Raw genomic sequence first — 13883 nt, 5'->3', positions numbered from 1 at the left:
AGTGTAATTCATTTATAACTTTTCCAAAAAAATGGAGCACGTGTGTTGATTTTAAATGGCAACTCTTCTGTAGCTGTATTTAGAAAAAATGGTGTGAATTGTTGTTTGCTACTCTACATTTCCTGCTGTGTGGTCCTTTGTTCAATTCATGCTGCCTCTTCAATTTATTAACTAAGCATATCAAATTTATGTTAGTATCCTGTTAACATTTTGCATGTTGCTTAATTGTAAGACTTTTATTAAATAAGTGTGTGTACAGTACCTAAAAGGTGACATTCGTCCTAGTATAGATGGTCCATTTAATCATCTACATACAAGTTCAGTTATTTTTAGGCCATGAATATATGCCTTAAACCATTTGGAAGGCATAGGCTCTCTCTGCACTGGGGTGAGTTTCACCCCAAAGCCTCTGAAAATAAAGACAATTGCTAAAGTTGTCACAGTTCTGTTTCCAACAGACTTGGTATTTTCTTGCTAAGATGGAAAACACAAAGACTCCTAGTCATACCAGCCATACATATCCAATCAGATGCTTTCCCCCTGCGTGTAGCACTCTCACTCATGCCAATTGAAATGTGACTCATAATCAAGATGAGCGAAGTTTCCCCTTCAGCTCCTCTTCTTCACTACTAGAAACTACTCCTGGGGCTTCTGAGCAGTCAGCTAAGTTTTCCTCCTCTATCTATCATTACTCCTGAGGGAATTTTGTACCAAAAAAATTAAAATTCTGCACCACAATATTATGCACATGATATTTTAAAATTCTGCAAATTTTATTTGTCAATAAATAACTGTGGCTCCAGCATGACAGTGGGGAGGACAGGCCGCTGGCGGCATTGAGGTAGGAGATCACCCAGAAGCCCCGACCTCCCCCGGTACAGAGACTCGGCAGTGAAGCTGCACCTGACCCTGATAACAGTGCAAGGGCTGGGCCTGCCCCAGAAAAACCCCGGGGCCCTGCCCCTCTGCAACAGCTGCAGCAGTTGTGGGTGGGCAGGCTCAGTCCAGCAGGATACAAGTGTGGAGGGGCTTAATGTGGGGGGATCCAGGTGTGGGGTGAGAGGTTTCTGTGTGGGACAATCTGGGTGCGGGAGGCTCAGTGGGAGATCTGGGTGCACGAAGGCTCGTTGTGGGGTTCTTGGTGCAGGGGCAATGGGATTCTGCAGGAGATCTAGGTAAAGGTGGTTGGGGCTCGTGGGTGGGGGGCCTCTGGGTGTGGGGAGATGGGCGTTGGCGGGGAGGGTGTCTGGGTGTGGGCTGTTCATTGGGGGGGCCTGGGTGCTGGGGGAGTGGGGCTTGATGGGGTGAGGGTCCCAGTGCAGCTGGTTGGGGCTCAGTGGGGTGGGGGTCAGGTGTGGGGGGCTCGTTGGCAGGGTCCATGTGTAGGGGAGTAGGGCTTCTCAGGGTGAGGATTTGATGGGCTTGCTTAATGGGGGAGCCCCAGCTGCTGCCAAGGGGATGCCGCATGCCAGGTTTCTGCTTCCCCTCACGATTCCCCTATCCCCTTTTCTTCTCCATCCCCCTCCCCTAACTCCCCCATTCCCCTTTCCCTTCCCCACTGCCTCTTCACCCCCACCTCCTCACCCCCCTTTCCCTCATTTCCCCCATTCCACCTTACCCAGCCTCATCATGGGCACTCAGTATTGCACAGAAAACAGGAAGGCTCCTAGCACGCAGAGGGGGAGCACGAGTGGCACTAGGACCCAGGAGGAGGCATTCAGCTACAGAAACAGCAGAGCCGAGACACAGCCTCCATCAGTGGGCAGCTCTGTGCTGGCAGAATGGGGGTGGGCAGTGGTATGTAACCCTATGTGCCCCCCTGCCTTGCTTCTGTTTGGAGGGGGGCAATCCCCGCCAAAAGACTTTACTCATGGTTGCCCCCTATGCTTGTGCGGCTTCCCTGCCGTTTTCTGCAGGGAAACGCAGGAAATCGGGGCGGGGGAATTTTCTGTGGGCGCACAGTCATGCAGCATCCCCCCAGAAATATATCATACTTGTATGGTTCCTGTTATTGTAGTATCTGAGTGCCTTAAAGTCTTGATTGTATTTATCTTCACAACACCCCTGTGAGGCTGGAAAGAGCTATTATCCCAGTTGTACAGTTGGGGAACCAAGTCACCAAGATGCTAAGTGATTTGCCCAAGGTCACACAAGAAGCCTATGGAGGAACAGGGACTTGAACCTGGCTCCTCCAAGCTCTAGACCAGAGGTGGGCAAACTACGGCCCGTGGGCCACATCGAGCCCTCAAGACCGTCCTGCCCAGCCCCTGAGCTCCTGGCCCGGGAGGCTCACCCCGGCCCCTCCCCCGCTGTCATGCCCCCCCATGCAGCTATGCCACTGTGCGGGCAGCGGGGCTGCAAGCTCCTGCCACTCCGAGTGGCATGGGAAGCGGGTGGTGGAGGGTTTGGGTAGGGGGTCCTGGTGGGCAGTCAGGGGACAGGGAGCAGGGGGCGGTTGGATGGAGCAGAGGTTCTGGGGCTGTCAGGGGTCGGGGAACAGGGGGGATTGGATAGGGCGTGGGAGTCCCAGGGGGCCAGTCAGGGGGTGGGGGTGTGGATACGTTTGGGCAGTCAGGGGACAGGGAGAAGGGGGCTTGGATAGGGGGTGGGGTTCTGGGGGGCAGTTTGGGGCAGGGGGTCCTAGGAGGGGGCAGTCAGGGGACAAGAAGCAGGGGGGGGTTGGATAGGTTGGGGGTTCTGAGGGGGACAGTCAGGGGGTGGGAAGTGAGAGGGGGCAGATAGGGGGCAGGGGCCAGGCTGTTTGGGGGGCACAGCCTTCCCTACCTGGCCCTCCATACAGTTTTGCACCCCGCTGTGTCCCTTGGGCCAAAAAGTTTGTTCACCCCTGCCCTAGACTCATGCCCTGACCATCCTTCTTTGTCCTGGTGACTCCTCCCTCTTTTACTCACTGATCTCTTTGCAAGCTCCCTAACATCACTGTGATTCTGGTGTGGTCAAGTGGGTAGGAATAGGAGGTCAGAACTGCTACTACTTTGCTCTAAGCAGCAACACATCCCAAGGGAGCAGCCATGATATGAGGAAACCAGGATCAGTGAAATTACTAACAAATTTGGGAGAGAAAGTGTTGAGGGAAAGGAGTGGGGAGGAATTGGATTGTTGTGAGAAGAGGGCCAGTGTGAAAGATTGAGGGAGGAAAGTCAGAGAGAGACAGTGAGGAAGGGACAGGGGAGAGAGAAAGCAGGTGTGAGAGAGAAAAGAGGGAAAGGAAACACTTCAGGAACAGATAAGGAAAAGATAGTCTTATGCTGATGCAGAAGACTCTAGGTCAGGACCACTGGGTTAATTGGCACTGGAACTAAGGATGCTGGGGGTTGCTGCCGCTCTCCCTGGCTTGAAGTGGTTTCTATCATGTACAAAGTTTACAGTTTGGTTCAATGGCTCTCCGCACTACCACTATACAAATTGTTCCAGCACGCCTGACTGGGTTCCATTCTCAATTCTGGTATTAAGTCAATGTGTGACTTCAAAACAGACATGCCACCTCTTTTTGCCTCCATTTCCCTTTTGTAAAATGGGAATATTGATAGCAGCCTTCCTTAATATCCACAGAAGTATTAGCATTAATTTCTTTTTAGAGAGAGAGAGAGAGAGTCTGAACCAGAAAAATCTTGTGTGTTCACACTCCCAAAAATGTCACTTGAGCTACTTTGAACTTGGCAACAATACATAGTAAGCAATTAAACATTGTAATCTTAGGTTGTGTTTGCTGAAGATGAGGACATGGTACCTGAGAGCTGTGGGATATCGGTCCATGATTGTCAGAACTGACATTTAATGGTTTAATCAGAACAACACTTACCTTTCTTTCTCTACTAATTGTTTCCCTCCTCTTTTTAAACTCCATCCAGCTATCACATTGTTTCCCCTGAACGTGCTAAGTATTGTCCATAGTTGTTGTGATGGGTTGGATCACAGAAACCCCCTGGGAACTGCCACCTGATGTGCCAAGACTATTTCTACCCCTGCTTTCCCTGCCAGCTTAGGACGCCAGCACCCGGGGTCTGAACCACGTACCCCAAATCTGCAGATTTAACTGAAAGCAAGTTAAGAAGTGTTCCTGCCTTTAACACTCAGATGCCCAATTCCCAATGGGGTCCAAACCCTAAATAAATCTGTTTTACCCTGTATAAAGCTTATACAGGGTAAAGTCATAAATTGTTCACCCTCTATAACACTGACAGAGAGATATGCACAGCTGTTTGCCCCCTAAGTATTAATACATACTCTGGGTTAATTAATAAATAAAAAAAATTATTTATTAATAAATAAAACTTGGAACCACTTAAATCCTACTTTCTGTATTTAATAAAATCACAAGTAGTAACAGACAGAACAAAGTGAATTACCAAGCAAAATAAAATAAAACACACAAGTCTATGTCTAATCAAACTGGATACAGATAAAACCTCACCAGTTCCAGTAAGCTTTCCTTTACAGACTAGTTTCCTTCTAGTCTGCGTCCAGCAGTCACTCACACCCCTGTAGTTACTGTCCTTTGTTCCAGTTTCTTTCAGGTGTCTTTGGGGGTGGAAAGGATCTCTCTTTAGCCAGCTGAAGACAAAATGGAGAGGTCTCCCTGGGGTTTAAATAGACTTTCTCTTATGGGTGGAGACCCCCTCCTCTCTCCTATGCAAAGTCCAGCTACAAAATGGAGTTTTGGAGTCACCTGGGCAAGTCACACGTCCATGCATGACTGAGTTCCTTACCAACCAAGCCACATCCCTGGGAAAGCTCAGATGTGGATTGGCGTCTCCAAGTTCATTGTTGGGTTAAGGGCTTCTTGATTGGGCACTTACTGAGAATAGTCTTTTCTCAGGAAGCTGACCAACTGCTTCACTAAAACCTACTTAGAATCAGACAAGTATACAGCCAATATTCATAACTTCAAATACAAAAATGATACATGCATACAAATAGGATTAAGAGATTCAGTATATCATAACCTCTACAGAGATATGTTACATGGCATATGTATCATAAAACATATTCCAGTTATGACATATATATATATACACACACATTCATAAGCATATTTCCAAAAAGCCTTATGGGGGATACTGTCACAGTTGTATGCAGGAGTACAGCTGTGCATAATTTTATGAATATTCATGTAACAACAAGCACAGAAATCATGAAAAATAATATCAAACAAAGGAAGCAGAGTATGAAAGGAATAAAAGAAAGATGGAAGGACAGAACAACTGCAAAGCTGGATGAGGACTGGAATACAACAATGAGCCTCATAAAGATTATTAGGACAAATTATTATTGATCATTATAATTTTTGTTTATATTCAGTGGATCTAGAGCACCAGTTTGTTTTGTACAGCACCTACAGGATAATGAGCCACAGTCCCTACCTTGAAGAAAGTCTGAAATGGATTTGATTTGTCAATTTGTATTTTAATGTATTTGTAAGTTTTTCAAAATTCTCTGTGCACATAGCTAGGCTATAGAATCTTGTGTGTCCTTTCTCTTACCCTTATCCACCATCCGATGTCTCTCTTCACCCATTTGTAGTTATTTAACTTAAATTAGGCCCCACTTCCACAATCAGTTCTGTGGGGGCAGATTCATACAGAACCCTGCTGACATCAAAATAATCAATTAGCATGAATTAGTGTTTGCCAACACACCTGATAAGGATATTTGATGGTAAGCAGTTTTGGGCATCCATACAGCACTTTGCACAGAGGGACTCTTGATTCTGATTGTAGCCTCTGGGTGCTGCTGTAATATAAATGAATATTAATAATTTATCTTAATGGTCTTTGTTTTACCAGCCTTTCATGCCAGCATTTGTCCTGCACTGCAATTAAATTTTCTTTACATCTTTATTTTACTACTTTCAGGCCTTTGTGTCTTTTGTCAGTTTGATGATATTCTTACTGATTTCCTTCCCAGTTGTTGAATATTTATGGGATAAATATAAATGGAGATTACTTTTATTCAATAATAGTCCCTCTGTATTATGATTTCTTTTATTCATTATGCTTGTTTTTTTTCTTTTAAATGTAAAATGTTCCCAGGTTGTAGTGTTTAATTTAGCTGCAGCTTTTTGGGGGGCGGGGAGGGGAGAGGGAGAAAGGTTGCTAGAATGTTTTTAAGTTAAAATCTTATGAAATTCTGTATATTTTCAAAATGTTCATAAATTGTAATCTTTATGCTTTTCATCTTGCTTCTCTCTGAATCTTGCTTTTTCCTTCACAGCATGTTCTTTTGTTTCTTTGATTCAGTATCATTAAACCAATATTTTTTTAGGAGCCATAAAGCGGAAGGTTGAATTGGACTGGGGTACAGAGGACACAGAATATCTTCAGAAGGTACAAACACATGTGGAAGGGGCATTAAATGAATTGAGGCCAGACATCATCATTTATAACGCTGGAACTGATATCTTGGATGGTGATCCACTGGGAGGTCTTGCTATTTCACCTCAGGTTTGTATAACAATACAATATCTACAGACTTTACTGGGGGCGGTTTTCCCCAGTGAATACCGGTATCAATGGCTGGATTCACCACAACTTTGCCCCCTTAGCTCTGAAGCTTTGGAACCTCCCCAGAATCTAGTCGCATCCTTCCAGTTGATGGTTCTTTTCTGCTGAAACTTATCACCCTATTCCCAGATCTTGAGCTTCCCCTCCCTCTTGTCTTGTCTTTCCTCTCTTAGTCCCCAGGAAAGGACAGACATAGCAACTGCAGTTTTGTAAGTTATCATTTTCTAGCATTTAATTCATTAGCTGTCCTTGTTCTTGGCCCAGAGCTTGCAAAACCTTAAGTGCAGGCACCAGGGAAGGAAAAAAGAATAAGTTGATATGTGAATCAGTCCTTCCTGCTGAATGTTTTCAAATTTCATAGAAATGTAGGGCTGGATGGGACCTTGAGAAGTCATCAAGTTCAGCCCCCTACTTTGAGTCAGCACTAAGCAAACGTAGGCCATCCCTGACAGGTGTTTGTCCAACCTGTTCATAAAAACCTCCAATGCTGGGGATTCCTCAGCCTTCCTTGGAAGCCTATTCCAGAGCTTAACTACCTTTAGAACTGGCAAGCTTTTCCTAATATTTAACCTAAACCTCCCTTGCTGCAAATTAAGCCAATTACTACTTGTCCTAGCCTCAGGGGACATGGAGAACAGTTGATCACAGGCCACTTTGTAACAGCCCATAGCAGTCTTCATCCCTCTCTGCCAGGGCTGCCACAGTCGGCAAGTAAAGAGCGTGCAGAAGCTGGTGGAAGAAGATGGGGCCGGGCAATCAACTAAGTGCTACTAGCAATGCTGTGGCTTAGCTTCTGGCACAGTTCCCCTTTGGATTCAGGGATCCACGCTTTGTCCTGTGTGGGCTGAGGCAGTTCTAAGTGTCCGTAGATCTGCTCTCAATACATGCTTGCTGATAACATGCAACAAATACTGCTTTATATACATGTTTGTCTTAGGAAATTTTCTAATGAATCCGATCCTGAGCTCTGAGAAATCAGCTAAAATATTTTGGGATACAGACATTTCAGAAGAAGCTTTAATAATGACATTGCATGCGATGGGATTGGTGTTTAGTGTCTGAGTGATGATGCTCATTTTCCATTGTCATTGATGATAGAAGAGAAGCTCAGTATTTAATGCTGAATTTGTAAATTGCAAAGTGTTAAGCAAGCAAAGAGTCATCAGAATAGTTCTTATTATTAAGTATTCTCTGATGTAAATATTTAAGCAGGCTGAAAAGAACCTATTGAGAAATTAGTTGCACTGTTGGTATTTTTTTTAATGGTCTTGGAATGCAACTTCTGCTCTGTCAGGATATACTATGTGCTGTACTGAAATATATATATTTCATTTAAAACTATTCTTCTTGAAATGGGAACCAAGATTAGCAAAGGACTATTTTAGCTCAAAGTGTTTGGACTCCCGTACAAATATTTTCTACTCTCAGAATGTTTGAATTAAACTCCCAGTTGTAAACAAAATAAAGATAATATTATGCTTAAAGCACATAAATGAGTATCTGGAGATCTAGGTTATATTTTTGGCTCTCTAAATTGTGTGATACTGGACAAGTTATTGAATTGTCTTTCTGTGCCTCAGTTTCCCCGTATTTAAGATACGGATTATTCCTTTGTGTGAGAACATAAGAATGGCCATACTGGGTCAGACCAAAGGTCTATCTAGCCCAGTATCCTGTCTTCCGACAGTGGCCAATGCCAGGTGCCCCAGAGGGAATGAACAGAACAGGTAATCATCAAGTGCTCCATCCCCTGTCGCCCATTCCCAACTTCTGGCAAACAGAGGCTAGGGACACCATCTCTGCCCATCCTGGCTAATAGCCCTTGATGGACCTATCCTCCATGAATTTATCTAGTTCTTTTTTGAACCCTGTTATACTCTTGGCCTTCACAACATCCTCTGGCAAGGAGTTCCACAGACTGACTGTGCATTGTGTGAAAAAATACTTCCTTTTGTTTGTTTTAAATCTGCTGTCTGTTAATTTCATTTGGTGGCCCCTAGTTCTTGTGTTCTGAGAAGGAGAAAATAACACTTATTTACTTTTTCCACACCAGTCATGATTTTATAGACCTCTAGCATATCCCCCCTTAGTTGTCTCTTTTCCAAGCTGAAAAGTCCAGTCTTATTAATCTCTCCTCATATGGCAGCCGTTCCATACCCCTAATCGATTAGGTTTAATTCATTCATGTTAGTAAAGCACTTTGACATCCTTGGATAGAAAGTGCTCTAGCCATGCAATGATTGTTGTCCCTTTTTAGATTTCTGTGAATCACAGAATCATAGCTACTGGGTTATCTAGCTTATCCTTCTGCAAGTTCAGAATTTTTCCTTATAGTATATTTTTCTACATCTGAGTCTAGTCTGTTCTAAAATGTACCATTTGCTGAAGCTTCTAATATTTCACTTAAGAATCTGCTACACCGGAGTTGTTGCTGATGTTCAGCCTAAATTTTTAATCTTAATTTCATCTTGCTATTCCTAGTTAAACCCTTTGTCCTTGTACAGTACATTTAAACAAACAAAAAATCTTTAGATAGATTTTAAAAAACAGTTAAAATAGCCAAATTTAAATATTCATTTTCACCCTTTTTTCATTTTTCTAATTTTGTTCCAGTATTTTTCCCTGATGCATTTATAAGGGATGATCTTATTTTTCTTAAGCCCTTTGTCTAGCACAGACTCATTTTATACCTGTTTTGGCCGCTTCTTTCCCCACAGTTGTGATTTTCAATATTCTTGTTTAGTTCCTTTCCCCCTTCTCTATTTATAGTAATTTTTTAACCTTTTGATTTCTGAACAGTCCATTGTGAAGCAACATTTCTTACTTTTATTATTGTCTTGGAGAGGAGTTGTAGTAGGTTGGTTGCACCTTTTATTATGCGTCTTTTAGGATTATCCTTACTTTGTCCATACTTGTGGATTTTAATATGTTTTCTCATTAAGTAATTCTGAATTTCCCTTTTCCTCAAAGGTGGTTTCTTGAACCTAGTAAACTTTGCTTCTCTGTTGCATGCAGTAAAGAATGAGTTCAGTGACAGTATAGAAGCTCTTGATCCCTAGTCTGTCCTATTATTCTCATGTTTTAGAATGTTCCCCTCTGTTAGTAAGAAATAGATTGGGATTGGTGCTCTTGTTGGATTCTCTACTGTCAGGATCATGAAGGACCCCATTCAACTGTACAGTACGTAGATAGGTTCTTATAGTAGTCATATTGTACCCTTTTTGAAGGGTGAGGAAAGATGATCTTGTGATTAAGACACAGGACTTGGACTGGAGATCCGGGTTGAGTTCCTGGTTCTGCTAGGAATGTCTTATATGATCATGGGCAAGTCGCTTGATCCTAAGCATGCGAGTAGTCCTCCTGTGGTTAAGTATGTGCTTGTATGCCTTTCTGAATCAGGGCTATGATGTCTTATAGTTCTCTATCTGTAAAATGGGGATAATGCTTCATTTTCCCACCCCTTTTCTGTGGTGTCTAGGTTTTCTGTGCAAGAACTATCTTACTATGAGTCTGTACAGTACCTAGCACAATGGGGCCCCAATCTGTTGTGACCTCTACTCACCACTGTAATACAAATAATAAATAGTCTTTGAAAAGTTCATGTATAGAAAGCCAAAGCATACTGTTTGATACACTACTAGAGGGATATTTAAATAATTTAAATAATTGTTTAACAGATTTTCATTGTATTCCTGTTTAGAAAATCAAGCATGTAGATCACATAATGGTAATTTCTCATGTATATAAAGCCATAAAAGCATAAGCTACAAGCTACAAATCCATACCAGTAAAAATATAAAGTAAGTGACATTCATATAATTTCACTTTGTTTTTCATTTTTGTAAATATGCAGGGAATTGTTAAAAGAGATGAAGCGGTATTCAGGGCTGCCAGAAGCCACAGAATTCCTATCTTGATGGTGACATCTGGAGGCTATCAGAAGAGGACAGCACGGATAATTGCTGATTCTATTCTTAATTTGCACAACCTGGGGCTTATTGACAAGGAGCTAGCAACCAGTGAAGCTAAAAACCCCAAGGTAGAACTGATGATTAGAGAATCCATTTTAGATTTAACTAACCTGTCATTACAGTGAGACAGTACTATGTTTTAGAAAGAAAATTCACTAATTGTATAGTGTTTATACATAGGAACAAAAAGTCTCCCCTGCTCTGTCAGAGTTAATATAATATAACATGAGAGAGAGAGATTTATTTGCTTATAAAACATTAACAAAGTAGAGATACTAGCTAGTCCCAGAATGATTGCAAGTATCTAACTTGCTTCTGATGCACTCTGGAGTAGCTATGGTATGAAAGGCGGCAGATCTTTGAGAATTAATTTAGAGATATACTCAAGGGCAGTGTATTTCTGTTTGTAATATATAGTATAACTAGCTTTAATTGTTTCTCTTATTTTTATGGAAAGTCTACTGTGTTCTTGAAAGGATTCTAGGGGTAGGCTCTGAAGATGGTCCCAGGCCACTTAGTAATGGTGCAGTTCTTTCAGTAGATGGGAGGAGGGAAATTTTAAGCCCTGAGCAGAACCATTTGAATGAGAGGGCTTTTCAATAATTGCAAGGACAATAAAAATGCAAATTGAATTGTTTTTGTGCTGTACCTACATTTTCTTGATTTTGATAGTACATTTTGGAAATGTACATAAGTAGATGAGATAAAGACTAGCAGAAAAAGGAGTGGTGTTGAGAAATCAAGAGACAGAGAGGAACAGACAAGAGAGGTGTGAAGGGTAATGTGACAGTTGTGACAATGTGCATGTAGTTTTGGCGGAATTTTCCACAATACTCTAGTACCACTAATTGTGCACTTTGGCATATTTTATTGTAACATTAGAGAACCATGTTGATCCAAACAATTGTCGGAAATCCTTCCCCCATTCTCTGTATATTTATTATTCCTGTAATAATAATGAGGATTGTGCATCACTATTTGGTAAATGTTCTGCTCTAAATTCAGCACCTCTGGTTAATCCGACAACAGCACATCATTCAAAATGTTAAAGAATCACAACCTCTCACATTTACATGCACTGGAAATCTTTCCAAAAAATAAGTGAATTTAGAATTCAGTACACTAGTGATCAAGAATTTATTATCCAAAAATAAAAATTACCGAGTGATCATCTGAAAACCAGGGGTGATCATTTGAATTAATTATAAACTATTGAGTTTCCTCTCTAACTGTAGATATTAGAGTCCAATTTTATTAATAAATTGTTTAGCTACATTCTTTGCAATTATTATGGACACTGCTGTCAACTTTTCCTGTCAAGAAAAGATAAAAATAATTCTGCATTATATTTTATCATTTTCTAGCCCATGTTTAAGTTTGGTACTGGGAAGTGGTTAACAAAAATATATCTATTCGTATGTCCATTAAACCATTCCTAATGCATTTGTAAAAACAGAGATGCAAATTAGATGAAACATTACTGGATGTTCCAAATTATTGGAAATAAAGGAATGATATTTTACTTTTTAAAATGAAGATAGTTGTGCAATTCACCTCTAGTTATCAATTCAGTGCTAATGTTTGTATAAACGTTCTTATGTGTAATACTGAGAAAAATGGTCAATTGTTTCACTTCTTAAACCATACCATCTTACAGAGTAAATGAATTAGTTTATATTTTATTCCCTTTTCTCATACTGACTAAAATCTTCCTCTCTAAACAAACTAAAAATTTGGGTAAGAAATGTTCAGGTCCTATAATATGCAAATGAGGGCCAAGGGATTGGTTCTTAAACTAAGTTTCTTGTCCCTTTAAAAATAAGGGCTTTAACAATAGAGTGGTGAATATTCAACATTTTTGCATCCTTAGACAGTCAATAAAGAACTTTAATTTTAAAAAGTGATGTAATTTGAAAAGGTAACCTCTGAGGCACCTCTAAGTTACACCATGGTTTTCAGAAGTATAGTGGCCCTCTTACCATTATTATTGTATAGTGTAACAGCAGGCAGTGGGTTTTTGTTCTATTACAGTTTTGCACTTTTCACTTGCTCAAAGATTTGGCAGTAGACATAGCAGTAAGATGCTGTCACTGATAGTAAACAAAATCACATACTAATTCAGACATAAATATACTGTGAAATATCTAAATAAGGCTTACTTAATTACTGAGATATATTAACTACAAAATCTTGAAATCAGGCTTTCTTGGAATGCCATGAATTGTCAACAAAATAATTTATTCAGTGGAGAATTAGGTGCACCTATTAAATGTAAAGAATTTGATTTTTGTATTAAATACTGTCTGTGGCATAGGATCATAGTTTTCTAAGTAGTATAAATATTTTGGAGAAGCCATTTTTCTTTGCCTTCTTAATGTTCTCTTTATACAGTGCTGGTTTCATGACATGAGTAGGGTTTCTGTCTTCATATGAAGGATATCAACTTTTTTCTCTTAGTGATAGAATCAGCATGTAAAGTACTTAAGTAATGTTTAGTTGTAATCGAAATACTTACCTCAATTAACACTACTTCTCAGACTCTTGAGTCTACTAGTTTTAGAAAATTGTACAACTCGCTATAAATATTTGCTTTAAAATCTATGTGGCACACTGCACTAATGCTGAGTTACAACACTGTTATTAAAAAGCACTTTTAAAATTCTTACTGTAAGAATATTCAAAGTACTATTAAAATGTTGAGATTTATTTTTACTGATGTCAAGTATCAGGGGGTAGCCGTGTTAGTCTGAATCCACAAAAACAAAAACCTTAAAGGTGCCACCGGACTCCTTGTTGTTTTTACTGATATATTACTTAAAAATGTTCCTATACTTTTTTATAATTTTTATAAAATTACATTTGTATCAAGCTAAAACACTGTAATAGTGCCATATGGTCTTTTCAAAAACGTGTTCTGTTTGTGTTTAATATGTTTATATTACTCTCTTGGTGGAAATTAAAATGATGTTGGATAATGTTGACTGACTTTTCCTCCTGTATTCGTCTTTCTTTTCCCTTCCCCTTTTCACATTTAGTATATAACGGAAATCTCAGCAAAATACACTCAGTATCAGCTTTAAGGAAGTTTGGAAGTTAATTTCATCACGTTGCTTTAAAAATGAAAATGAAATAGTTTAGGGTGAGACTTTCAAAACAGTTACAGGTGAGCCTGCAGGGAATCCATACCCATTTTGATGTAGGATCACAAGTCCCATTCAGTGTACCTAAATCACTTAGATCTTAGACACATTGAACACTCTTAATCTATCCAAATCTTCGGGTACTTACCTTTCATGTAAACAACTTTTTCAAACATTTCAAATAACCTTTTTCCCCATAAGCAGTCCCTTTGATCACAGTGGAACTACTGACAAGCGTAACATTCTCACAT

General features: G+C 40.6%; 1 protein-coding gene across 4 annotated transcripts in view; it reads left to right on the top strand.

Moving 5' to 3' along the window:
• HDAC11 (histone deacetylase 11) overlaps nucleotides 1–13477 on the top strand; it is a 70033-nt gene extending 56556 nt beyond the window's left edge. For all 4 annotated transcript variants that reach the window (XM_073352187.1, XM_073352188.1, XM_073352186.1 and 1 more), the window contains 2 exons: nucleotides 6283–6461; nucleotides 10375–13477. In XM_073352187.1, the coding sequence (XP_073208288.1) occupies nucleotides 6283–6461; nucleotides 10375–10617 (422 nt within the window). In that variant the 3' untranslated portion in view covers nucleotides 10618–13477. The remainder of the gene's footprint in view (nucleotides 1–6282; nucleotides 6462–10374) is intronic.
• The last annotated feature ends 406 nt before the right edge of the window (nucleotides 13478–13883 follow it).

This window comes from Lepidochelys kempii, chromosome 7 (genome assembly GCF_965140265.1).
Source record: "Lepidochelys kempii isolate rLepKem1 chromosome 7, rLepKem1.hap2, whole genome shotgun sequence".
Lineage (NCBI taxonomy): Eukaryota > Metazoa > Chordata > Testudines > Cheloniidae > Lepidochelys > Lepidochelys kempii.
The sequence above is the reverse complement of the archived record's forward strand: the minus strand, read 5'-3'. Positions and strand labels throughout refer to the sequence as shown.